This window comes from Nipponia nippon, unplaced genomic scaffold (assembly GCF_047370975.1).
Source record: "Nipponia nippon isolate SJK-2023a ecotype South Korea unplaced genomic scaffold, ASM4737097v1 scaffold_17, whole genome shotgun sequence".
In the NCBI taxonomy this organism is placed as follows: Eukaryota; Metazoa; Chordata; class Aves; order Pelecaniformes; family Threskiornithidae; genus Nipponia; species Nipponia nippon.
The window spans coordinates 11,121,597-11,149,519 of NW_028262333.1; the positions used below are offsets into that span (position 1 = coordinate 11,121,597).

The 27,923-nt window shown below is 39.0% G+C and overlaps 1 protein-coding gene across 3 annotated transcripts; it reads left to right on the top strand.

The window, feature by feature from the left end:
- Positions 1-2: 2 nt before the first annotated feature.
- Positions 3-27,923, top strand: SMAD5 (SMAD family member 5). Of its 3 annotated transcripts, XM_087753958.1 has the most exons (8): positions 26-140; positions 3,985-4,109; positions 17,968-18,574; positions 19,806-20,057; positions 21,256-21,375; positions 22,024-22,245; positions 24,651-24,907; positions 25,859-27,923. In XM_087753958.1, the coding sequence occupies exons 3-8, from the start codon at positions 18,172-18,174 to the stop codon at positions 26,000-26,002; spliced, it is 1,398 nt and encodes a 465-aa protein (XP_087610084.1). In that variant the 5' UTR covers positions 26-140; positions 3,985-4,109; positions 17,968-18,171; the 3' UTR covers positions 26,003-27,923. The 3 variants fall into 3 exon arrangements, with proteins under 3 accessions (XP_087610086.1, XP_087610084.1, XP_087610083.1); XM_087753960.1 differs by lacking the exon at positions 3,985-4,109 and having other exon boundaries at positions 3-140; XM_087753957.1 differs by lacking the exons at positions 26-140; positions 3,985-4,109 and adding an exon at positions 8,043-8,224.

Consider the following 27,923-nt stretch of genomic DNA (forward strand, 5'->3'; position numbering starts at 1 on the left):
GCTGGGGACCCTCTGCGCAGGGCTCCTCCCCAGCCGCCCTGCTGCCAGCATGAGAGAGAGAGAGAAATAGCAATCACTTGGAAGGGAACTAGTGAAAAAATCAAGGGTCAGAAAATGGAGCTGCAGTAATTTTCTGGAAGGTAAAGCTTTGTTATTGTTTTGGGGTTTTTTTACAAGAGCATGCCTGCCACTTAATTTGTTAAGCCTTGAAGTACGTTTTGCAGCAGAGAGAAGGAGATTCGCAGAGATGGCGCCACTTTATAAAAGTTTCCAGATTTTACTGAGCTTCTTGTTTGTTTTCTTTTTTTTAAGGGGGGGGGGGGGGAGGTTTGTACTATTCGTAATGCAAGTGGGCGATGTGGCCGAGATCTAAATATACGCCTGTGAAAACAGAACCCCTGAGATAGCGACACCGATAGCAGAGGCTATTGTTAACTTTTGGGATTCCAATTCAATCCTGCAATGTTAAATATTTATTTAATTACTGGACAGAGAGCAGGAATTCTCTCTGACTACACTCATGGAGTCAGAATAATGCAGTAAGGGAGAGTTTTTTCTTCCTACCTCCCCCTTCCAAATCTAAATAGCTATAGGCAAGCACAGGCTGGAATATGAACATTAAAGGAGAAAAAGTTTAAGCTTTGTTTCAGGAGTTGTATTTCAGTCGGGTAAGCAAACTATATTGCATGTATTTTTCCGTATCTTCAGCTCAATCCAAACATAACATTCCAAAGGATAAAATCTGTTACAAAATAAAACCTACTTCGTGACAGCTGAGCTTCTATGCAGAGTCTAAAAATTATCTAAAAGCGCCTTGAGAATCCTACATGTCATTCCCAAGATGTGGTGAATTGTAATTAGGGTTGTGAACTATTTTAGTGACAGTGCCTTACATGGGGCCCATCTAAGCAGCTGGAGCAAAATGTTTATGAACTTTTTAATATTTCCTTTACTGTGTGAAATATGAAGGTGGTTAGACAATAACAATAATCCAAATTTATTTCAGATTTGCAAAAAAGTAACCAAAATTGAAAATGTGTTGCCTTTTGATTTTCCTCCCTGTTTTTCCTTTTAAAATATATGTCATAGGGCAGTGCTTAAAGAGTGGAAGAAATGTCATCAACGATAAAATAGTGAATGAAAAATAACATTATTATTATTATTATTATTATTGTTATTGTTATTGTTATTATTATTAACTATTTTGTGATTCTCTCATCTTACTGGCTTCTCCAAAAAGTTTTAATTTTTGTTTTAGAAAATGATCCAGTTCCCTCTTTTCTTAACAAAAAGAGAGGAAAATAAGATTTCTGTGGGAATTTTCCAAAGAGAAGCAAATAGCTTGCAACATGCTGTGCAAAACCTGCACTACACTATGCCCAAAAGCACTTTAATTTTATAATAGCTGTGATTATGCTTGTATATGCAGATCTTGATACCGTACAGGAAATTATTAAACCCAACTATTTGGTCATGAGGGTGGAAAAAAAAGTTGTGTCCCTAAGTGTGCCACAGAATTTAAATACAAGGTGTAAAGGCCCAGCGTCCTGTAACCTGGGGACTCTGGCAGAAATAAACCCAGAAGGAGAAAGTCAGGTCCTGTCGGTTCCTACCTGAGCAAGCTTGAGTACTCTGCATTGCCATCACTAACTGTTTTGTGTTGTGAAATCCTGAGGTGATAAACTGCTGTTAGGAAGTTGGCTTGTGAGTAATTAAGTGCAGGTCTAGCTATTAAAACCTGATTTGTTACTCATAGGCTACACTCATCTGCTGTGTCTTCTCTCAAGCTACAGATAAACTCAGTGTCCTTTTTACTGGTCTAAGCCAAAAGTATCTGCATAATGAATGGAGAGAGATTTTAGCTATAGGTATTGTTCAGACAAATACAGTGGGATGAGATTACCTTTACCATAATAGGTACAATTATTGTAATAGATCGCTTCTATTTCAAACTGCTCCTTTTTCCTTTCCTTTTATTTATTTCCAGAGGAAATGCTGGAGGATGTGCACCTTTCTTCATTTAAAGTTTAAAATACTGATTTTACTCATATGCAAAAGTTTCTCTTGTTTTGATTTCTGTTTCAGAGTGTTTCTGTTTATTACGTTCATGCTTCTCCATACAGTGGGTGTAACCAGGAGAAGAATTTGGCCCATGATGTGAGCTAAATTTTCAGTGCTTCCACTATTTAGAGCTCCGTTGTGCTAAAAATAGTTTTCCTGTGGTTTTGGCCATGGAGCCACAAATACAAGTTTTCGGTGCACAGTTACTGTGGATGTTGGTCCCAACTATTGCTACAAGAAATGGAATTCCAGCTCATAACTGTGTCAACAGATGATTATGTTGAATGTGAGGCTGCATGTTAGATCTCCTCACTGTCCCAAAGCGAGAACGCGTCCCACCCAAATGCCAGTCACTTCCAAAAGGGAGCATCAGAAGGCAGCGCTTGGGCTGGGGAGTGAAGAGCCCTAGGAAAAAATGGGTCTATGCAGGCGATAACATTGAAGAATACAGCCAGGAGGCTCCGCCTTTGGCTAACAGTGTAGGACGTTAAACAAGTGGTAGGGAAGGGAGTAAATCTTTAAGAAAATAGGACACAATTTTGTTCATGGCTAATTTTGAGCAGAGTTTTCATAAAAGAAAAAAGCTCATAGTGATCACGTGGTCATGGTAAGTGGAAGGAAGTTAACCATAATGTTAGATTCATTCTCTTTCTGTACTACCTTTTCTATCCCACTTCTATGGTTCAGCTTCTCTGTTGTCCACAGGTATTTGGTCTGGTTGTTGAAGGCAGCTTTTAGGAGGCAGGGGCTATCTTTCTTCTGAATTTAGCAGTGGGTGTCAGACTCCAGAAAGTGTTCTTATAATGTGAGGTCATGTTCTGGAAATAGTTGAAAATCATTGATTTATAAGAATGAGAGTACTACATGTTTCTGGACTGCTGATGCAATGGTCAGGGCAAGCTGGGGGATGGTCTAGAAAAATAGCAACACTGGAGGAATAGTCAAAGAATTGTGCCATTTAAAATTCTTTTCTTTATCATTTCCTCTGTGAGAGCACTGTATTACTTTGTGTTAATCAGCTGGGACATTTTTTTCATTCCTCCGGGAAGGTTTCCACCCCCCATTCCAAGAAGCAGATCCAATTTAGCAGTACTTTGCCCTGACCAGACTCTATCCACAGGTGTCAATGGAAGAGGGTTCACACTCTGATGTGGACTTTGCAATGGTTCTCACGCAAAGGTTTCTCTTATTCATTACTTCGTATGCATCTTACTCTTCCCGCAGTGTCCTTTTCCCTTTTTTAGGATTTTGCCTTTTTTGTATGTTTTTTAGACATTTATTTTTTGAATTGTGTGTTCAGTTTTGCAACCTTAGTTGACTCTCAGATCTGTCAAGCTGGATATAGCATCCCCAATATATCCACATTTTTATTCTGTAGATAGTGAAGAGATACTGTTGCGCTGAACTTACAAACCTTTATATAATGTCTTTGTTTCTAACATCTCCATAGATGTACCAGTACTCAGTTATGTGTCTCACCTCATTTATTCTTCCAGTCTAGGAAGAAAAGTTTGCAGCTGTAAACTTGCCAGGAAGTGTACCTTTGGTTTGCCTTTCCCTCCCCGGTCTACAATTTCATGTTAATGTCTTATATCTGTAACTTCAGGAAACAAGACTAATTCTTCTCTCCCTTTCTCTGTATTGCTGTGTGAGTTGAGTCATGCAAGGTACCCAGAAGTGTGGCTGTAACAATAACAGGGTACATAATTCATTATCCTAGCAGTCAAAGGTTGTGAGCCAGTGAATGTAGCTTCCCAGGAGCCCACACCACCAGGGGCTTTGTAGATAAACACTTTCAATATACTTCCTCCAGACACTGAATATTTTTTTCATTTTCTTACATATGTGATGCGATGTACACAATGTTTGTATTGCCTTCTTGTTGTGAGGCAGCCACTTACCATCTATTGTGCTTGTTCTCAGCATGCTGGAATTTGTGGGGTTAGTTAAGAGGACCAAATGGCCAGAGCGAATGCCACCTCCCTTCCCACTTGCTGAACTCTGCTCAAACATAACGCTGTTTTTCTGCCTCAAAAATATACGTAAAGGTATGTATAGTATGTTAGCCCCTCCTTAGCCTTTCCCACCCTGAAACTTTTCAAACAGGGATGGCATGTTTCTTTCTTCACTGCCAAAAAAAAAAAAATTCCTTTCTCAGCATTTCCCCCTTCCCCTATTTCTTCTCAGCTGACAGCTGTGAGAGTGGAACTTTCTTGAGCTATCCTATCCATTTCCCCCAATTCTGTTTTTAAGCTAGATTTGGGTTAAATATCCAAGCCATCTTTCACACTACAGGAATTTTTAAACATAGTTAAAAATAGTGGCTTTGCAAATGTTTAATATGGGTAGAGACATGGCAACTGGTTTGTTTTTTATTTATTCATTTTTTAAATTTCCCCCTTCCCCCCAGCAATTTAGAAAGTTGATAGGGAATTAAGTTGAACAATGCAGTCGTTTTAGAAGTCACAGGAAGGCCAAAGTTTCATAATAAAGCAACTTTTTTCAAGACTATTTCCTTATAATTCAAACAATCTATTTGATTTTCAAACTATTCATTTCTAACCAAACAAAAATCTCATTGAGAAATGTAGGGATTATATTCAAAATCTGGAGAGAAAATCAAAATAACGTAACTTAAGATATTTGTTGAACTTCATGGCTGCTTCTCAACCATGCAAGGCCTGATACAAACCAGCAGCAGTTTTTCTGTTGATTGTTTTGTACTTTGATCAGGCTGTAAGGTTATAGCTAGCTCCAACACAAACACCTACAGTAGCATAGGTTTACAAGAAGACAGCTTTCTCCCTTCATTGCTGTTAGACTGTGTGCAAAGGAATGTGAGACAGGTACTTGTACTTTAGTTGACTTTACAAGGCAGGACCAAATGCATAAACGTGTGCAGTTGACTCTGCAGGATCTGAACATTAATTAATAATTAAAATATTCAGGTAAGTAGAAAGTTAGCTAGCCATTTTTCCTTGGATTATCACAGCTGCATCTCTATATGTTGGAAAATCTAGGTTTGCCAATGCTAAAAGAGGATTGATGGTTCCATGAGTTGTCAAATTCACGAATTCGTGAAATCACATGATTTCTGGAAATCATGTGCTCAGGATGCCTTGAGTCTACTTGGTGCAAGCCTTCTGTTGAACTTGATATGTTATTAGAGTGGACCCACTGGAGTGTGGCACTAGAGATTTAAGTAATGCAAACCATGTATGAAGTAGACAGTGGTGTAAGTGGTGTTAATTTTATTGTGATCTTAAGGATATACAGACTTAAATCATTAGATAGCAAATGTCGTTTACTTTGTTTGTTACTCTGTCCCATTGACTAGAAGGAGATAACTTGACTTTAGACATTTGGTCTTTCACCATTCAACATTAGCCTGTGACAAAATGGAAAAAAAAAAAGAGGAAAACTATTTTTCAGCTGGTAGATCATATTCGTTATTACCAGAGTCCAAACCAGTCTGTATGTTGTGCTTAAGAATCACGGCTTTCTGAGGAGTGGTGTGCTGCAAGCAGACAAGTCAAACTTGCCTGTAGTTTTAAACTGAGAACGTCTTGGAAAACTTACTTTTAGAAAACTTAAAGAGTTTTCCTCATCCTCTCCCGTACACTTGCATGCACACCTTCAGCTTTCCTCATCACTGGAACTCTAAAACCTCTGCAGGAGGAAGCACATCAGAGCTCTGTGTTGTAGCTTCATCTGACAACATAAAACTGTTTTGTAACTTCTGAATAAGAGAACATTTTGTTTCGTAGTGACATGATGGCTGGCACATGAACAACACCTAAAATGCCTGCTGCCAATTTGTTGTTTGTTACTTGGTTTATTAATTAAGTTACACAAAAGATTTGGAAAAAGACCAATTTTTTTTTTGTCCCATATTTTGGACTGCCTGGCCAAAGCAGAACAATTGCTGGTGCAGAGATACATAGGAGTCCCCAAAGGTTAGCTCTGTTCTTTGACTAAATTACACCAAAGCCTTGCTCCTTCACCGCTGTCATGAACTTTAGTAGAGATACCCTGTTGGGCTATTAACTGACCTCTGTATAGATCTGATCAGAGTACACTGGTGCTAAAACTTCTGTTTACATCAAAAATTATCAAGAACGAGAAGAAAATGTCTTCAGAGCTCAAATGTATTTGAAACTGAAACTTCAGTTTGGCTCACTGCATATTTTTTCCCTGTTGCTACAAACTTTACATTGCTTTTTCTTTTTTTCTATTTGGTAGATGTCTTACCCTTAATTTACACAAATAAAACTTGGGGTTTCACACGGTTTCTTTTTAGCTTAATTATATATGTCTTTGTATATAGACATATAGATGAATATATAAAATCACTTTTCATTACATTTGCTTGTTTCTAATATTTTTTCCCCAAAGGAATAGCAAGATTCAGTTGGCATGCCAGACACAATTGGCATGTCAGATTTTTAACTGCTACAAGATGCTGTAGTTACATGTCCTACAACTGAGATACAAATTTATGTACAAATTACGATTTTGCCCCATATATTTGTTCCCACATTATATTTTTGTCTGTGGGAATTTCTGTAGTGGATCAGACTAGGATTCAGTTAAGCTCAGTAGTGTGTCTGAAACAGGCTGAGATCGGCCTCCCCTGAGGAAGGCAGCCTTTGGGTTATGAAGTAATCTTCCTGTAGGAAAAGTTTCCTCTTAAAATCACTTTGTGGACTGAAGTGTGAAATACTTTCCCCTAATTGTGGATATTCCCATTGCCCATATAAAGCTAAATTTCTCAATGTCATCATAGTTCGGGCCTCAACAGTACTCTGCGGTGAGCAGTTCCACCTGCTCGTGAACCAAGTGAAGAGCAGAGCTGGATGTGGTTCAGCCTTCTGCGCGCTGCTTTAAGGTATCTTGTCTTCTGTAAGGGAAACAAGACTTTGTCAGTCCTTCCCTACAATGAGAGGCCTTTGAATGGACAACTGATTTTATTATTGATTTCAGTGGAAGTAAGCGCATTCTTCAGATCTAGTGGAAATGTAGTTCCAAAAGTCTATTGAGGGCAATTTAAAAGATGAGCACATTCTAACATCAAGTCATGGTGTGGAACACCATTCTTCTTTAATTTACCCTCATATCAATCAATTTATGTAGTTAAAAATGACAGAAACAATTATGCCTGCAGTATGCTTAACCAAGGTCAGCTGGTGGTGTGGCATGTTGGAGGTGGTTTTGGCCTGGTACCTCTCTGAAACTTTCTTCTGTGCTGTTCAAAAAATAGCTTTGAGGAAAACAGCGGTCATTTCCATTTAATGCTATGAGGGCAATTGTGAGAAAAGCAGGGAATTGTGCGACAAGCAGGCGCTTGTCCCATGCTGGCATTATATACAGTATGAAAATCCTCATCTGTACAGTCCTTTCTAGAGTCATTCCTAACATAGCTGTAAGGTTTACCACGTAGTTTTAGTAATGTACTACGAGGTGCAGCCATCTGAAGGGCCTCAGCTGCACCTCAGCACTGCGGCTAAAACCCAACCAGTGCCACAAAACCAGCCGAAGTGCGAGGGCCAAGGCTGGCGCCGGCCACTGGCAAGCCAGCACGCACCACCGGCCGGCGGACAGTGCTGGACCTCGGCCCCAGCAGCGCGCTGGGCATCGCAGCCTGGCCTTCGCCCACCGGCTGCCATTAGGGCCCCCGGTAGGCCCCGGCGGAGGCAGCCCTCGGGAGGGGTCACTGTGGGACCGCGCTCAGCTTGAGGAACCTTGTTTATTCCTGCGTCTTGGGGTAAATTACTTGTTCGACAACAAAGCCGAGCATCTGGCTTTTTTATTTATTTCACTTTCTTTCGCGGGTACGGGGTTTGACTCCCGCACGCCCCTTCCGACGCGGCCCCTCGGCGCGGCCCGGCCCGGGCCTTCCCGCCGCGTCCGCTTCCTCCCGCCGGCCAGGCGCATGCGCGGCGCGCAGGATCCCGCCCGCGCGCTCCCCCCCTCCCGCCCCTCGCGCACATCCGGGTCCCGGCGCTGGCCCCGCCGGCGCCGCCGCGCCGCTGTCCCCTCCGCGGGCTCCCAATAAAGTTTTGTTGCGAGCGGGCGGCCGCGGCCCAGCCGGCGCCTCCAGCCTAACGGACACCCGCCCCTGCCTCCGCCGCCGCGGCGGGGAGGCCGCCTCGCTCCGTGCCGGGTGGGTCGGGGCGGCCCGGAGGGGGGGGGACGGACGGGGACGGTCAGGGGTGTCGGGGGCGGCGGGCCGGAGGGGAGCGCGCCGAGCGGCGTCGGGGCGCTGCGGTTCGGGTTCCCGGGGCGGGAGGGAAACGGGCCCTTTCGGAAAGTTAGAGGGGCCGAGGCCTCCGCGGGCCCGGCGGTGACGGGCTTCGGGTCGTCCCGGGGGCTGCCGGGGGCGCGGGCGGCGGCGTGCGGGGGAGGGGGCCGGGGGCCGGCGTGCGGGGGAAGGAGCAGCCCCGGGAAGGGGAAGGGGAGCGCGGGACCGCGCTGCCGGGCTGCAGAACACGCTTCGTGCTGAGAAAAATAAGTCTGTGTGCGCAACTGTAGGAGCAAACTGTTGCAATGCTAATAAGGGGCTCGGTGTTTTTCGTTTCTTGGGGTTTTTTGGTTTTGTTTTTTTTTAAGACGAGGAACTCCGCTCTTAAGCGGTGTAAGGCCTGACCAAACCGAAGGGGAGAGTAACAAACCCACATGTTTCAGATCTGTCGGTAAAGAGGCGCTTTCCCGCGGAGGCGATGTTAGGGCACACACGCTTGTCCACCTTGGCCTTTCTTGCGTGCATCCAGCACTGACAGCTGCCTGACAACAGATGGACCGCTTAAGTGATTTAGAATGGCAATTTTTGTTTTCTGCGGGTTGTAAACTTAATAGAGGAAATATGGTCTTGCGGTTAAAAGCAGAAGACTGGGAATCAAGTGATCTGTACTCTGTTCCAGTTGTGTAGTTTCTGGTGTGACTTTGAGCTAATTAAATAAAGGTATTTCTTAGTAAAATGAGGCAGGGAAGAACTGATTCAGCAGTAGTTGTTGAATATATTATTGAGTAGGTTCAGTAACAGTTGTTGAATCTTTTGGTGGAATCTGTAGAGATTTTACTTGGTGAATGACTTGGGCTCTCTGCTTTAACAAAACCTCCAAGGAGTAACTGTAAAAATTTGCATCAGCCTCTAAGTTTTGTCTTGTCATGGGAAATTAGATCGTCAGTATGTGATGGTTTTAGGTGAAATCTCTTGCTAGTTCTCATTCCTTTGTTAATTTCAGATAACTTACCTTCCGTGGATGGCTTTGAAATACGGAAAACTGAAATGAGCATTGTTCATTGCATATCTCAGTTATTCTCAGTTATGGAAGTTAGGAATCAGAGAATTTGAAGAGAAGGGGGGGAAAAAAAGAAGGTGCAAACACACTATCGCAGTCATGTGCCCGTGCTCATCAAAAGCTGTAATACTTTATGAAGTTGGCAGCTGGTGGTAGTGGAAGTTAATAGAAGCAGCAAATAGCTTAATTGAAGATGTTTCATAATTAGTGTGTTGTAACTTTTGAGAGTGCTCTGTCTGTGTAGGGTGCTGTTGAATTTAATGTCTTAATCCCTACCGTTTGATAGTGGTTTACTCTTACCTCTGATGTTAAAATTTTGTTCACTTGGCCTTGAAATTGCTGCTAAGTGCTTAATGGCACTTATTTTTGCAAAACAAAACAAAATCCCAACAAACCATGTGCTTATTGGGGTACCCGCCTTTTTCAAACCTTTCTTTTCCTTTCAAATGTGAAGAAAATACACTCGAGGAAGGAATTTTCTTTTTTTTTTTTTTTTTTTAAAGAAAACTTTCCTAGTGGAAGCCCAAGATGGACAGTCATGATGGGAATGAGAAATGGGAAAGGAGAAAGAGGGGCTTCCTCTGCATTTCTTTCTCTTGATGACAAAAGATCACAACAAAAGGGCTTGCTGCTATGATGCTGCATACAGCTGTGGTGTTTTTTTTTTGTTTGAGGTTTGGAGTTTTAACCTCTGATGGAACCTGAAGGAACTGTAATTGTGGACCCTGTACTACTTGGTTCTGGTTAGATGGCTTGAAGATCTCAGTTCTTGTCAGATTTTTAATCTTGCACCTTGAGTTGTGTGATCTATGCAGAGTTTTCCTGGTGACGGAATATTATCCAAGCTGATTCTGTCTCTCAAGATGGAGTGCTCATGCTCTATTAACTGCAGCATATATTTTTGGGTTTATTCGAATGGTCTTTGCGAACTATGTTGTGATCTTTAATATTCCAGAGGACACTTATAATTTCAGAAAAAATGTCCTCCATGTTTTCTTTATAGTTCTCTAAAGAAAACTCTAAAAACTCTTGTTGCTCTTGGCTGAATTACATATCTGCAGAAATACTGCTGTGGCAATTCTATGCAAGTCCCTATTTCTTCCTTCCCTGCCAGTTAAATTTTGCATGTTGATTAAAATGCAAGTTTCTTCTAATGTTTATGGTAGATTTGCTGAAATTAATTTTCATGTGTTAATGTTTCTTCTTTAAAGATCTTTAGATTATATTTTCATAGCAACAGGTAAGGAGAGCAGCTCATGCTCAGAATTAAAAGGTTTGTTCTCGTGTGAGCTGAGAATACTTCAGATATTTCATGGCTAAAGTTGATAACTCATTAAAGCAAGTTGAACAGTAATTTAAGTCTTCTGAAGTTATCATTAGTTGCAGTGCAAGTTCCTGCACTGTTTTCTGGAAGCCTTTTTAGCCGTGTTCCTGTGACCACGTAGAAAAGTTTGGCTGGCACTTCAGCGTGCTTGACCAGTGTGGGTTGGCAAGGTGCAGAATGCCGCCTGCCAAGTCTGTATCCCTCCTGACCTACCACCAAGGTTGAGCCTGCCAGGACTGTCATCCTTGACAGAGGATCTTTGTCAGAATCGCTGCTACTGATCCACCAACTATGAGGTAGTGTCTCTGAATTCTGGGTCAGTGGATGTCACAAACTGACAAATTTAGAATACTTTGCCATTCATTCATTCTGTGGAAGGGGAAAAAAAGCTTGCTGAATTACTATTGTCAGTGTTCCCTCCAAATCCTGTAGCTTTTGTAAACTTGTCACAGTCTTAAGGCAGTTCAGTTGGAGTGGAAGTGTAGACACGCACACACATATACATCTTTATTTTTCTTCTCCTCTTCTAAAGCTTTATGAAAGTCTGTACAGTCCCTGCTTTCAGGTTACACTTCTTGTTGCCAATTCACATACTTAGTGGCAGTATTTAGGATCTTACTTTTTAATGAAGGTCTTGCATATGAGCATCTAAATTTTTGGAAGGTTTTGTCCAGCTTGTTAATTTTTTAACATACTTTAGGGTTTGTGAAAAGTATAAGATGTCCTTTATTTTCCCGATTTTTTTTTTTATTCCAGGAGTAGTACTGAGGTCATTCCTAATCACCCACTTGCCTGTCCATCTCCAGCAACCTACCAGTGGAGGCATAGGCTTTTGTTTTCATGTTTAATGAAATTTAGTGATGCTCTTGTATGTAATGTTAATTAAGAAATGGATGCGAACTTGTAGTTATCTGCTGTGGTTAGAGTAGATCTTAAATAACCTTAAAAACATGAGGCAGTTTCAGGGCTGACTTTCAGATGTGCTGACTACTGTTGATGATGGCATTTTTCAGCATAATGCTTCTGTTGGAAAGTGCCAATTAGCTGAAACAGAAGTGTGAGAAAATGCACGGTTCTGACAAAACACTTAAGGGAGAGAGATTTTAGTTCTAAGATGGAATTTGTAGTTTTTGAGAACTTCTACAAAAGCTAATTGCTCAGTAATTAGAGTAGTTGTAGAGACCAGGGCCATGTGAGCATTGGATTTTTGTGTTTTAAGTGGATCCCTTAAGAAATATATACAAACTTTTTTAGGCTTGAGAAGTTTTTGGGTTTTCTCCCTCCCTCACCCCTCCCCTGTATCACAGTTAAATTCAAGTTTTGCCATGATGCAGAACAAGTTCAAAACTTTCTGTTCTTTGGTTACGCTTTTTCTGAGGTTTTCTTGACATCAGTTGGAAATGAGGGTGCTTTTGAAATGCAGTGGAGCTCTGTTAGTGAACTCTTTCTGACTGGACCTCTTTTGTGATATAAATCATTATCACTTGTATTATTTTTTTTAACAGTGATTTTTGAGAAGACTTTAGGAAAAAAACAGAAGCATCGCTTTTGCAATCTGAGCTGTATGGCTTTTATGATACTAGTTCTTCCATGTACAATGCATTACTTGCTGCTTGCACTTGGCCTCAGAGATTTTTGTTATGTTTCTTTTAAGAGAGTGCTAGTTAAATACTTCTCGGCTGACAGAGTTATATGCTTCAGGGTTTTTTTTAAGCTGTGTTAGATGATGTACAGATGTGGAAATGAAAAGGACAAATATTGTGTGAGAAAGCCATGTCTGAATTTGTCAATACATTTTTTGTTTGGAGAGCAGTCATGGTTAGTAAAATTTTTGAAGATACCAGACAATTCTTTTCTGTTCTTGTTTACATGTATTATTAGTTAGAATATATTGCCTTACAAGGCATGTTTGAAGCAAAGAAATCTAGTGCTAGTATAAAAGCATTTATCATAGGTTTTGGTCAACTGGATGTGTGTTTGGATATGCAAGCCCAGTTCTGATGAAAACACTACAAGTTCCTTTTTGATATCGTTCATAAAATCTCCTTTCATCTTTACTTACCCTTAAGGGGAGGAGGAGAAAAAAAGATGAGTTAAATCGTTGATGATCATCTTCGAGTAAGATGTTGCACAGGATAATTAAAAGACATTTTTTTTTGTTGAAAGGCTATGGCAATGGTAGGGAATATGTAGGCCCTTCAAGTTTATTGCCCAAATTCTTTAACCACTGTGTAACTTCAGGATTTATTTTATCCTTGATGTGCATGGAAAAACTATGGAGCCAATGTTTCTTCTATACTTGTCCTCAAGAAAAGGCTGTAATGAATGCCATTGCATGGGACCCTGTGCTAGGCTACAATGTAAGATTTAGACTTGTGAAAATGATAATAAAGGCCAAGGACAATCCTGCACAATTCCTGTCAGGAAATTTATAAGGAAAGAAGGACCTTAATAAAACCAGGTGAAATTGATGTGCGAGGCTGTAGTTCTAGGTAGTTTTAAGAGAAAATATTGATAATTGAATATAGCATAATATACTGTGAGTTTCTGAGCTTTCTGTGTGAGTGGGTAATGTGTTAACATGGGTATGGAGTCAAAATATTTGAGTGTTTCTGAGTTTGAAGAGGCAATAAAGTTACGCGCAAGAGCTGACTGAAAAACAGTTTCAACTGCGAGTCTGAAGCAGCTCTAATGAACTACCAATTGTGTAGCTAGTTATAAGTGGTGGTTTGTTTATATTATGAAATTGAGTCTCAAAGCAGCTTCTAATCATGAGCAGTGAAGTTCCTTGTTTCAGATTGGGTATGATGTTACAGGAAGCCTTCTTAATTTGCAAACAAGTAAATTAAGCAGGAAAAGAATAGTGCTTGTACATTTGCAATACAAGCTTAGGATTGGCAGTAGGAAAGGATGAGGATCGTGTAGTTGTTACCCATTTTATTCTTACGCTTGTGAAAAGCATCATTCATTGCCATCCTGCCTGGGGTGATGGGTTGCTTGGTTAAAGGTACTACAAATTTAGATTTTGCAGGTGGGAAATTAGTTTGGAATCGATGTCAGAATACGTTACATAAAAAGTGTATCTCATTAAAATAAACGCACGGTATGTAACTTTGTATTGATCTGTCCTGCTATGAGTCCCGCTCAGGTCTTTTTAGCCAGAAGAAGATTCCTTGATAGCAAATCAAATTAATCTGCTAAACTTGCCAGTTTAATATAATAGGCTAAGAAAATCTCAGAAGAGGAACTAAAAGGTAGTTGAGTTGCTTAGTATTTGTGATGGTAGATGAAAGAGTCTTTCTCCCATCTTCACAAATGAAATGTAATTTGTAAGTTCAGCTGTTAACCAACTTTGTTTATATCTAGCTGGCTCGATGAGGGTATTAAGGAGGAGTTCAAACAATGGACCTGTTCACACAACTAGTTTCCTTCCATTTGCTGTAGTCATTAACAAGAACTTTAAATGTATAAATAATGCATGGCCCAAAGTCTAATTTTGATACAGTGATTACTTCCTTTTATATTCACCCATTAAGAGCCCCCTCATGCTACCCCATACAATGTGTTACACTTGCTCTTTAAAGAGTGTTTATAACTGTTTTTTTTTAAATGTAATAACATGCTTTTTGGCTGATGTTCTCTTGTAGCTCAGTTGAAAAGTTATTTAATAAAAGAAGGTAATGCATAATAGACCCTCTGCCTCTTAAGGAAATTTAAGAAAGCTTTTTTGCCCATGAAAGTTGTTACCAGCTGTGCCTAGAGGTGCACCGCTATGAATGAAAATGCAGCTCTTTAAGGCATTTGTTTCTGTGCTCAAATCTTAGTGATGCACTCTTGTACTGCAATCACAGCTCATAACATGCACTTTTAAAGCCTCGGAAGAAATTGATTGTAAATATAGATGATCTGGTGAAGCTGTTCCTAGCAGATGTCATGATTACTTAGAAACCTTTCAAAAATTAGATGCTGAAATGACATCAAATGCAAGTAAATGTTCTAAATGTGATTTATGCCATTCATTCAGAAATTCTAAAACCCTACAAGAGTTGCAGTTTCTACATGAAAATGTTTGGTTTGTACATAAATGCCTGAACCTCCTGCTTTGTGACCTTGAAATAGCTCCAAAGAAGGGAATAATTTTAGTCTACAAATAATTCATGAAGCTTTTTAATACTACCTTGTTTTCTTAAGAAAAAGCAAAAGCTATAAACCTGCGGTATTTTTGCCTTCCAGAATGAACTTCCGAAAGGCCTATAATGAGATAAATTTGGTGTCATTTGTACCTTTCAAAGCCTATCAGTTTGTTGCAGGGTTTCTTTTTCGCCGTTGCTGTTCTTGAACAGGTAAAAATACACTTCAGCAGAAGAGTCTTGAAAGCCTCATGGGTGGCCAGAATGGATTTACAGTAAATGCTATTGAAGTTTTGAACTTCAACAGTCTCGGTTTTCAGTGGTTATAGTACAAGCATGTATGTAGAAACTTTTTTTTTTTTAAAGAAGTTGAAACAGTTTTGATCAAATCTGTTATGATGCTTCTGGAATACTTGTTCTACTAGGTTTTGCTTTTGTTGATGGGTATTCAGACTAATGTAAAGTTTTTAGAGCTAATTATGTTATTTAGTCCAAGCAGATTATTTCTGAAATCATAGTTTATAGGACAGGGTCATTTATCAAAATTCTCTTGACACTTGCCCTACAAATACTAGTTACTGCAAAGCATCATTTTGCTAGAACTGTTCCAGCTTTCTGTGCTTTTAGTTAGCTTGTTTATTCCATGAGCATACTTGTGGGTAAATCATGTTGAAATGATATACAACCAGTAAAATTTCATTCCTAGTTGCTGCATGTTACTGTGTTCTAAATACGAAAAAAAAAAAAAAGGATTATACATGATCATAGAATAGAATCGTAGATCTGTAAACTTGATTGCATAATATAGATGGGACAGCTGTAATGGAATAGATCAGAGTGGCAACAGCCAAGAGGCGTTTCCTGAAATCTCTTCTGAGCGCTACTTAACTATAGGAATTTCTAGTGTGTGTTCTGCCGTGATGATTCTTAAGGTTCTTTGAAAGCATAGCCGAGAAACAGAAATAGAACTTTTTAATTGTCTTCTCGCTGGTCTGAGATTCTAGGTGCGTTCATTTCCTTTCTTAGGGGTGTGAGCAACTGCTGGTATCTTACAGCTATTGAATGTACACAAGGCTTGGAAGTAAGTTAATTGCAACTGTAAACAGCTTTTACTTTTTAGAACACTAAACTTTTATCCTCAGTAAAAGAATAAATTTAGTCTGTGTTCTTGGCCAAGTTTATCTCCCTTTATGTATTTCCTGTTACTTTGAAGGGTGCAAAGGTTCTCATGTGTAATAGTTCTAGGGAACGAAATTTATACTTAAAGTGCAGACGTCCTTATTTCTGAAGAAATAAGGTGATACATAATTGGTTTTCTTCTTTTCTTTTTGCAATACCCTCTTCTAAGGGCTTATTGAAGCAGTGAGAGACTTTTGTTCTTTTAATTTCTTTTTTTCATTTTGTTTTTTATGAGAGCTTAGGAAGAAAGATCTTCAGACAGTTTTTCTGTTTGTTTTGCTTTTCCCATTTTTTTCCATATTATTGAAACAAAGCTGAATAGTCAAAGAAGTACCAATGGGATTAAGCTACTGTATGAAATAAATGGCTTTTTTCCTGTAAAGGGTGTTTATAATTTTTTAATCTTACTCTTCATTGTAGCCAAGTGTCCTTGGGTCTGTTCCCTACTTTCCTCACCTTCTACCTCCCCACTAAAAAAAATCTAGGGTGATTACATGTGGGACATTATAAATGCTTTGTCTAGGGATCTTTGCTGTATCTTTGGCTGATGATGCTTAATACGTGGTTCTGTTATAGGAAAGTACCCATCCATGTGTCTGAGTAAGCTTGTAAATGTACCTAGACACTTAGAAAAGCCTTATCAGATGACTTTAATCAAAGATGGGAGGAAAAAAGATCCGCTTGATTAAAGAGAAGCAGCACAGAAGTACTTTAATCTTGCTTCCCCCCCCCTCAAACCCCCCCCCCCCCCTTCTCTTATGTGCAGATTTGGTGTCTCGGGGTATGTTAGGTGTTCTAATTCACCATGGTTTATCAAAAGTTGAGAGACAATGTTGTTTGGCAGTCTCTGTAGCAAGAGAGGAAGCATCTTTTGTTATTGACATCCTTTCTCTTAGCTCTGCTCTTGCTTTTTGCCAGCTGCTCATTGTCTATACTTGCTTATTTAGTATTCACAAGGGATTTTACAAGTTCTTATCAGTTCGTTGCCACAGCACATCATTTCCTCTTGTCATCGTTACTCCTTAAATTGGGGGGGTAGGATTTGCATTAGAGCTGGTGAGCGGTAGGAAGCACCACCATTCATGAGCGCAGTTTGAGCTGCACAGTGTTGTTTTGCTCCTCTCCTTTCTGAGGCAGTTTGTAGTAAAGGTCACATTTCTAGTACTTACTCTGCCATGCCTTTCCCCTCCCGTCTTTTTCTGGGGAAAAGAACAATTTTTTTTTTTTTTTTTTTGCCAAAGGCTAAAAATATCCAGTGCTTCAAATATGCTTCTTAAAAGATATAAGGAAGTGCAGCATAAAAAATAGCCACAGCTGAAACGGTTGACCACCTTTGAGTGGCTGGGGAGGGATTGGTTTGAGGGTTTTATTGGGTTTTTCTTTTAATTGTTTTTCTTTTAGTTGTCTACAGTTTCTTCCTCTTTTTTTTTTTTTAATTCTCCCCCAAAAACATGGGGTACCTAACTAGAGCTCAAGAACAAGTAGATGCCTAAATATTTTCTTCTTTTGGAAATAAAGATCCGTTTGAGAAGCTGAGTACTTCTATGTGGTACTGGCTGTGGAACCACTGGTTCCACTGTGCCTCTTCCGTGTTTCTTCATAGCAAGTTTAAGTCTTCTGGTGAAGCACTGTGACAGGGATGTAATACAAGTTTTAAAGCATATTCCCCAAGCCTGTCTTCTGAAGGAAACTCATGGATTTAAGGAACATCGCTAACAGAAACCATGCTGTCCCTTTGGTCCCTTGACTGTCCTTTTTCCCACTAATCAGTCATGCAAGAACTGGGGACTCTGATCACATCTCACTTTATTTAGCTTTGAGGTGAGGTCCTAGTACTTCTGGGATTTTGTTTTGAAACAAAATCAGGTGCAACGGCTAGGGTTGAAACAAGCATTCTTTTAATATCTGCCTTTTTCTTTTACCATGTTCTTTACTTGTTTACTAATTACTTGTTAACTTATCTTTTTAATAGAACTAAATTGGAGGAATCAATCATTATTTTTGATGTGAAGACTTCATCACTGACATCTCTTCATTTGTAAGCCTCCAAGAAATAATACAGCTGATCAGTGGCAATAACTGCTTTTGGTATACACCGACATTTATTTGAAAAAACAAATAAACAAAAAAACCTCAACAGACAAAACCCAACAAACTTTTTGAAGACTTGTGTCAAATGACGTCAATGGCCAGTTTGTTCTCCTTTACTAGCCCAGCTGTAAAGCGTCTGTTGGGCTGGAAACAAGGAGATGAAGAGGAAAAATGGGCAGAAAAAGCTGTTGATGCTTTGGTAAAAAAGCTGAAAAAGAAAAAAGGTGCTATGGAAGAACTGGAGAAAGCCTTGAGCAGTCCAGGACAGCCCAGCAAGTGCGTCACTATCCCCCGCTCTTTAGATGGACGACTTCAAGTTTCTCACAGAAAAGGCCTTCCCCATGTAATTTACTGTCGTGTTTGGCGTTGGCCTGATCTACAAAGCCATCATGAGCTGAAGCCATTGGATATTTGTGAATTTCCTTTTGGATCTAAACAGAAGGAAGTCTGCATCAATCCATACCACTATAAGAGGGTGGAGAGCCCAGGTATGTTTGAACAGGGCTGTCTAAAACCTGAACAGAATCTCCAGGAACCACCCTTGTTCACTCCCTCCTCCTCCTCCAGTACTGTATAACAAATTACATTTGGTGTATGGGGGAGTTTGGAAGAGGAATGTTCAAAGTGTACTTTTCTGGTGGGGTTTTGGAGAGGTGTGTTGTCCATTCGGTACTAGCTGTTTTTCTTTGTGGTAAATCACACTTTTCCCACAGATCTCTTGAGCATACTGCCCTTAAAGGTAGTGGCAAAGTCCTCTTTTATAAGAAAATAGGAAAGTAGTAATCAAAAGATTTCAATTTCTTTGAGAAACTTGTTTAAAAACCTCAGTCCTCGCAAGGAGGTTGGTAGCCTTCTTCCAGCGGCTTAATATTTCATCAGTGAGTGACATGAATTGAGGAGATTAAAAAAAAATTCTGGGGTGCAATGTTCCCCACTTGATTTCCCATTAGCAGGCGGCAGAGCTGAACAGAACCAAGAGCAATGATCAGTTAGCGCAAGGTACGTACCAAATTTATGTCAGGTAGCAAGTCTGCTGTTAAGGCATGTTGCCATGAGAGAAGGTGAGGAGGATCGTGGTTATTAGTGGGAGAGATGAATTATGTTGCTTTGGAAAGTATAGTGAAAAGTTGCTTCTGTTGTTCCACAAAATAGTTGTAACTCTACTGCAACCAGCTATAGTGCTCAAGTGCTCTACTGTAGCGCTTGAATTCCAGGCTCCGGCACTCTTGAATTTAAAAGTTAAAACTCCAGCTTAGCAGTAGTTGTATATTGTAGTACAGGTTTTGTCTTCAGTGAAAAGGACTATATTTAACTATATAGTTTGACTATAGTAATATAGACTGTATTTCCATTTTTACTGATTTGATAGTATACACATACAGTGAGTTTTGCGCTTCTAAATCAGTACTTTGGTACGTGCCACAGGTGGACTGTTTTGGTTTGGTGGTTTTTTTTAAAGTCTGCTTCCAGTTGCATGAAATAGAAGTGTGTTTCTGCTCTGATTTTTGTAGGAGTAAAGTTTGAGTCTTCCATGAAGTGTAATGTAAAAAAAAAGAAGAGAAGATGGCGTAAAGGCATGACAGATGAATGCCTTACTCCTCTTTCCACTTCAGCTAGTCTTGAAATTTTCATGATGAGCATATTATTTGTATCTCTTTCCTTCTATCTTAGTTTTTAATCTAAGTTTCCCTGTTTTTTGTTTGTTTTTTTTTTTTTCAGTTCTACCTCCAGTGTTAGTGCCTAGACATAGTGAATTCAATCCACAGCACAGTCTACTAGTTCAGTTCAGGAACCTAAGCCACAATGAACCACATATGCCACACAACGCGACATTTCCAGATTCTTTCCAGCAACCCAACAGCACTCCATTTTCCATTTCGCCAAACAGTCCCTATCCACCTTCTCCAGCCAGCAGCACTTACCCAAGCTCCCCAGCTAGCTCTGGACCATCTAGTCCATTTCAGCTACCGGGTAAGTACAGCCTAAATGTCAGCTTAATAAAAATAATTGAAATGTCACGTGCTGTTGTGACTTATTACCTCAGGAATTTGTGATACTTGTTCTCTTTGCATTTTAGGGGCTTTTCTTCCTAGTTTTGTCACTAGTCAGAGTTAATTGTTATAGTTTTATTTTTCCAAATGTTCTTTTGTCACGGATACTGTAGTGGTGAGTTATTTTGCACAGCTTCAGTGCAGAATAACTGATGCATACTTCAGAAGAATATCTAGCAATGAAAAGAAAGCAGATGTAAGAGGCTGAGCAAGAAGTTCATTGATGTCTTTCTCTAAATAGACACTTACATGTGGTATTTAACTGGAAAAAAATAGAGCAAATTTTTGACAGGAACTGAACTGATTTGGGTGAAAATAGGGAAAAACCAACAATTTCTCGGGGCAAAGGAAAGAAGCCTTATTGAGTCTGTCTGGTTATTGGTGTGGTTTATAAAGCCAAGAAGTTAACAGATTAAAGAATTTATTTTTCCAGTAGCTCAATGGCCTCATCTTTGTTCTTTCTGACTGCCCAGTGCTGCAGAAAGAGTGGGGGTATCCGGTAGGGTATCCCTCTTGGATAAGGACTGTGACCACTGGGACAGATGCATTAATGGTATCTGGAGGGAATTTCTGAAATAGGGGATAATAGTGTGTTGGTGCACTGACTACTGTGCTGAATGGAAGAATGTAGAGATCCTTGCTTTTATAATGAACTCATCCTACAGAAGCAGCAAAAAATAACTGGTTTAGGCCTTTGTTACGCTACAGCAAATAAAGTTATTTCTTCTACTACTTCTTTCTTTTTGAAAGTGGAGAAGAGGGTAGGCAAGAAAGCTAATGTTTGTGTGGGGAAAAAAGGTGGGAGTCATCTTGCCCAGCTGCAAGAGTGCAGTTGTTAAAGAAAAAAGAGCAAAAAGAAAAACGCCCATCTCTTAGTTTTCCTCAAGTGTCCAATCTCGTTATTAGTCCCATAGGTAAGAATCCAACTGTTGAAGGAGGTTACTGTAAAGACAGCTGGCTGGGTTGTCTTCAGGTTACTTTGAAAATGAGTCCAAATATTTTAACATCTCTTGTTCGAGAGTATTGTCGTGTGTTTACAACTGTAGAATGAATAAATAAATATTCTAAATTGTTGAGGTTTCTTCTTCTGGTTTATTCTTATTTTTTCATGTTTGTAGCTGATACTCCACCTCCTGCATATATGCCTCCTGATGATCAGATGGGACAGGATAATTCTCAATCTATGGACACAAGCAATACGATGATCCCTCAAATTATGCCAAATATATCTACCAGAGGTAAGTTGTATAGTATAGTGTAAAATTACCATAGTTTGGCTTCTTACAACTCATGACTAAATTGAACGAATAACTTCAAATGGTGCAGTAAACCTTGGTGGTAAGTGGAAGCAGTCCTCCAAGGCAAACTGGGGCTGTAACAGAAAGAATTGAGAAATAAAACTTGCCTTGCTTATTTGCATCTCCTGCTTTTAAAGCCTCAGGTGCATAGTATGGCTTGCAACAAGTTGAACTTTTTTCATTTCTCAGAATTAGTCTTTTCTGCTACCTTTGCCTGCAGTTGGTATTGTATGTGCACAAAGACTCTGAAAATTGGGTCCCAAAATATAAATTAAAACAGTTTTTTTTTAAAAAGTGGACAGAAGAATCATGTTTCACCTTATATCACAGTCATCTATGGTTTTTTGTGTAAGTTTTTGTTTGTTTAAATCAGCCTTAAAATAGGAATATAATTATAAAATCAAAGCACTAGCTAAAATGCATGAAAATAGAAATCATTAAAATCTTAATCAGGACTGTTCTTGCCCATCATAACTGTTGACTAAGCTTTTAGTTATTTGTTGATGTTTTGGAAGGCCTGCTTTACTGTTCTAGATTTAATGTTTTAACATTTATATAAACTGGTGTTTCCATTTTGCTTATTTTCAGATGTTCAGCCTGTTGCCTATGAAGAACCCAAACACTGGTGTTCGATTGTGTATTACGAACTAAATAATCGTGTTGGGGAGGCTTTTCATGCATCTTCTACAAGTGTCTTAGTAGATGGGTTTACAGATCCCTCCAATAATAAAAACAGGTTCTGCTTAGGTTTGCTCTCAAATGTTAATCGCAACTCAACTATTGAGAACACTAGACGACATATTGGAAAAGGTAAAACTTAGCTGTGTTACGCATGATTAAGAAGCTAAGTCCGTGGTTTTATTTCACCTTCTGTATGCTGCAACAATGATTATTCTCAGATAAGAATAGTAGAAGTAATCTGTGACATATTATCTACCTCTCCAGTATGTGAAGGCAACTTAGGCATAGTTTGATTCTAATTAGTCTAGGAATTGCATACATATTTCTTCAGCACTAATTTAAAAAATTAAATATTACCTTTTCCTTACCAAACTATATTGTCATAGGGGCTTGTTTGTTATCATTAATGATAATCTGTATGTAGAATTTCATGTTTCAGCACCAAGAAACATATTGCAGGACTTTGGATAGTCTATATTATATCTGCTCTTAAATCAAATTCTTCATACCACTTTACAGTGTAGCAAAGATTTTTTTTTTTTTTTAATTTTATTGTTCATGCAAGGTATTACGCTGCTGTCTACAGTATGTTCAAATATCTTTCATGAGTTGGAAGCAGGACTTTGAAGTGCTAATGCAAAACTGCAAGGGCTCATTTGTCTGAGTGAATCCATGGGGTGTGTATGTGTGTGGGAGGGATTCCTGGAGACAGCAGGTTTTGCAAGATCTTCTGGTTTTCCCATACTGTTTGGCTGATAGCACGTATAGACGCACAGTTTTCATCTTTGATGGAATGTGCTTCGGTTATCTTAAAATGTAGTACTCCTTTTCTGGATATCTCCTTTTTTGTAACTAAGTCAGTCCTGAGAAGAGAACCCTGTTCCTGTTGCACATATCTAGAGGCCTTTTTAATACCCAAGATCATTTGGTACACTTGGTCTTGAGTTTTGTTTGATGAAAGTCACTGTTGCTTGTAATATATCTTCAAGACCCATCCTGTCCCTTAACAGTCTTTTAATTAGAAACTACTATAAATATGGCAAAATTTTACAGATAATCTGGAGACCACGAGTTATATTAAAGTATTTGTTGGAAACTTGGCTCTGCAATGCTGTTGTCTGAGAAAATTTAATGTTATAAAGGGGAACAACTGGTTTCTGGTGTGCAGGTGGTTTGTCAGATTCTTAATTATTAAACTAAAATTTTGCTTTATGGTAACAGTTCTGAGAACAACTAAGATTGTTTTGAAAGAAAATACTATTTGTTTATGGCTTTTGTTTGGAAGGTCTAGGGTTTTTGCCTCCCTAAAACTACCCAATCCTATTTGCTAAGCTTTTTTCTGTAGAAGTGTTGCGTTGCAAGTATAAGTGACTTCTAATTGTGCCTTGGATTATTTTTGAAGTATCTATGTTCTTCTCAGACTGTTGCATTACCCATCTGCCCTCTTCAGAGATCTCTGGGACGGTCTTTCCCCAAAAGAACTTAGCTAGCAAGTGGTAGTCTCTGTCTTTTTAAATGAATAGGGTTGTGTTGTGAAAATGCATTCTTGCCCACCCCAGATTTTCTGATAGCTGCTTATAGTTGATGAAGCCAATGGTTCCTCTGTGTAACCTTCATCCTACCTTAGTCCCAAGTGGCTCTAGCAATGTTCACAACAGTTGCTGCTGTCTGAAAGATTAACTTGCATCTGTTGACTTGCTGCAGCCTCATCTGGCAAATCACGGGATAGTCTGCAGTGGATTCTCAGGGTATTTATTGCAAGGAAGACTTAAACTGAACTGTATCCCAACCATAACAGTGTTGGGTGGGGGAAAGGGAGAAGATCTGGGAGAAGGAAGGTGAGTATCTCAACTGAAGTAGCAGTGAGAATCTGTGTTTGGATGCTGAAAGGATCAGCAGCTTTTATATATAAATTTTTAGTCAGCAATAGTGTTATATGGGCTTCAGAACGTAAAGGGAGGGAAGCACTTACATACATAGCTGAATCCAGGCAGGTGTGATAAATCTAGGGGCTTTGTTGATTTTTAAGGTCTGTAAAGCCTGATGGTATTTAAATTGTGGAAGTAAGTGGACTTACCTCTCCTTTTGCTTGATAAAATACATTGAAAATCAGAGCAGACTGTAGATATACTTTCTCATTCATGTCTGTCACTACCTCTTCTCCCAGGACACTTTTATTTCTGTTGGAATAGCCATAGGCAGAAGCTATCAGTTTTATAAAACTGGAGTTTTAAAATCCACATTAGGTTTCTAGGAAAATAGTTTGAAATAACTGTCGACGTGTGGAATTAGTTTTTTTTCATTCTATTCTGTAATTGATGAGAGAAGGACATCTAGTGGCTGCTGTATAATGAAGCCTGCTGTATTTTGCAATGAGAAGGTATGTCGTAGTGTTGGCAAAAGAGCTTTTCTGAAAAGCTCTTCAAACAGGAAATTCACTTTGCTATCTCTGATTACAAGGGGATTGTATGAAGTAGTATATTTTTTTGGGGAAAAAAAAAGTAATTTGAAACATTTTTATCTTTGTTTTCAAGGAGTTCATCTCTACTATGTTGGTGGAGAAGTCTATGCTGAGTGTTTAAGTGATAGCAGCATATTTGTACAGAGCAGGAACTGCAACTACCACCATGGCTTTCATCCAACAACTGTATGCAAGATTCCTAGTGGATGCAGTCTGAAAATTTTTAACAATCAGGAGTTTGCTCAGCTTTTAGCTCAGTCTGTCAACCATGGATTTGAAGCAGTATATGAGCTGACAAAAATGTGTACCATTCGAATGAGTTTTGTAAAGGTAAACAAATTATTTTTGGGGGCATTTAAATTGATTGTGGATTTGGGTGTTCAGCAGCGTACATTAGCACTGTAGCAAAGCTGTTCTGACCTGATGTGGTTCTTATCAATGATAAGTATGTTGAAAATGGTTAATGTGGAGAGAGGAAAATCAGTGCAAGAAAGGAAAAGCACAGATTGCTGTATTGAATATTGGCTATGTATTTAGTTACTTCAGTATTCGGGACAGGGGTTTAATCATTGTGGTTGCTATAATTTTATTAAAGGAGATTTGAGCTCATGCTCTAAATTTGAAGGAACAAAGTAAACTACAAGACCACTAAAAAGAATGTGAGTGGAGAGGAGCATAAGTGATTGCAGAAAAAATTGCAACTCCTTCAAAGATATTAATATTGCTTTTAAAAAATTTATTATGGAAAAAAGGCATGATTTGAATTTATAAAGTCAAACTGTGCTGTTATTCTCACAGTAGTGTTTTCTCAATGTTGTTTAATCAAGATTCCATTTCAGATTTAGCATGGAGTCTAGACTTAGACCTTCCAGGTTGTTTTTTTCTGCATCTTGTCCAAAAGATGTCTTGTTTGTTTTGTCAATTATGATAAATACTGCTCAGTTTGAGAGTGTGGAGGATAGGGAGCAGGAGGGAGAAACAGAAGAGAATTGTGGCCATAGCCAGGAGTCATTCTCAAGTCAGCAGTGCGTTCCGCAGAGGAGCTTGTGTAGTTGCTCCAAGTCTGTAGCAGACAAGACTTGATTCAGGCTTCCAGGTGCAGCCTCCCTGCCGCTCCTTCCCTACCTCAGTTTTTTTCTTTAGATAAGAACTGTTGCTAGATTGTGAGTTAGCTTCAGATACGTATCTTAAAAGATGATTTCCTGCTTCTTGTTAGTGCAGTTATTTTGAAAGACAAGCATGTTGTCAACTTGATGGATAACATTTTGTTCATTTTTATAGGGCTGGGGAGCTGAATATCACCGACAAGATGTCACGAGCACCCCATGCTGGATAGAAATTCATCTTCATGGGCCCCTCCAGTGGCTGGATAAAGTACTTACACAAATGGGTTCTCCTCTTAATCCCATCTCATCTGTTTCATAGTGCTGAAATTCTATCTTCAGCCATATTTTTAGCGAACTTATTCTAATTCTAGAGAAACTTCCAGTGTGGATACTGTGAGCTATATGGAGAATGGATCTTATGGTTTAACTTTTTTTTTAAATCCCTTTGTGACCAATTCCATTGTGTATAGCTAATCAGTTTTACATTTCAATTTGCTCTTGTGATGCTTAAGTGACAGTTGAGCCCTAAGGGAAAAAAGTCTATTGAAAAATTGAGAACACTTTTCCCCTCCTTCAAGTAGAACTTAAAGAAGCATATGTCTTAACTGGAAAATTTTTTCTTTGTCCTGTAGGGACAAGAATTATGAAGACTGACTTCAGAAAATAAATACATATCATAGTTTGGGATTTTTTTTTAATGTTTATGAAACTGTTTGAACATGTGCAGCTCCAGCTTGCAAGCTGTATTTTTAGCGTAATTGTTTAACATCTTACGGTTGACATCTGTCATAAGCAAAATTAGACTTCATTATGGCTAATTTGACTCAGATTGAACAATGTGATTTTTTTAAGTGTACACATGAAATATACTTTTTACAAATATTGGAGTGGTGTAAAAACACTTGTATTGTCTATTGGAAAATGCTGTCATAAACACACTGTATATTAATGCAGAATAGCAGTTCTTAGCCTTTTCCCACTTCAGTTTTGTAATAGCTCTTTTAACCACCGTTTTAAATAGTAATTGATACAAGGTAAACATCTTGCACGTTTCTGGAGTAGTAATTCTTGTTTTGCTTTGATTTACACTCATGCCGTTTGGATTTGGTTGCCAAGGCTCTTTCTTTTTAGGTACCCTTCTCTATTTTAACATAAACACTACTATTTGTAAATGGCAGTGCTTACTACTTTTTGGAAGGAATAAGTTTTTTGTTTTCTTTTTGGTGTTCTAGCTGTTTATTTTACCTGTCTGGAATTGATCTGTGTTAGGCCTTTAATCTCTCCGTAGACATTACGCAGTATTAGTGATTACACTGTATTTAATTCACTTTCAGTATGAGTTTGAGTCTCTTTGAAGACTGTGAGTGGCTTAGCAAGTTAGTAACTGAATGCAGCAGCTTTTACTTCCAGATCATGTAATTTAATACAGACCTGTTGGTAATGACCAAAAGTAATCACTTCTTTGTAGCCTACACGAAACAGTGGTCTTGATCCTGTCCCTGATGGCAGGTGTTCAATCAGAAGACTCGAAACTGTAGTTGGCAGCTTTATGGGATTGAAGGACTATATTAATATGATGATGAAATTTCTCTCTCACGTGTAAATTCTCTTGCCTGTGCTGTTGTATTACTCAGTAGAGAATTTAAACACTGTACTAAACACTAAAAGAAATCAGTTAAATAACGTATGCATATTTTCCCCCTTTAAATAATAAAAAAGGAGGCTGAAAGAAACATTCTAAGAGAATTAGAAGTGAATTATATACAAAATTTCTTTGCATGCAGAAAAAGACCTATTGTATTTTTTAACTTCTTACCCTCCTTTTTCTCTTTCCTGAACACTTCTTCAGAAAAGGGTTCAGTGTTTGGGGAAGAGGCTGAAAACTCTAAAATGCACATACTTATTAAAAGATGTCTTGCAGTTAATTACTGCAATCCTGAGACATTGATTGCTTACACAAGTTCTTGTGTCTTCTGTTGAATGACAGTTTCTGCTCAAATGTGGAAATCATGCATCATATGGTACCTAAGTAACAAATGATCTTAAAGGAATAAAATTGTTTACGTGTCATTAAAATGTTCCTCATGAAATGCCTTAAAGGAATAAACTGTAACACTTCTGCAGAACCCTAATATTCTCTTGTACAGGAATTTCTGTACTACTTGGTGTTTTGATTTTTTTTTTTGTTTGTTTTGGGGTTTTTTAAGCAGTTTCTCAAGTGTGTTCAAAAACAACAAGTG

Excerpts from the sequence above, each read along its gene's own strand:
- SMAD5 (XM_087753960.1), top strand. The coding sequence starts at position 18,172 with ATGACGTCAATGGCCAGTTTGTTCTCCTTTACTAGCCCAGCTGTAAAG. Across the intron at positions 18,575-19,805 it reads TAAGAGGGTGGAGAGCCCAG|TTCTACCTCCAGTGTTAGTG; the intron begins GTATGTTTGAAC and ends TTTTTTTTTCAG. Across the intron at positions 22,246-24,650 it reads TAGACGACATATTGGAAAAG|GAGTTCATCTCTACTATGTT; the intron begins GTAAAACTTAGC and ends TTTGTTTTCAAG.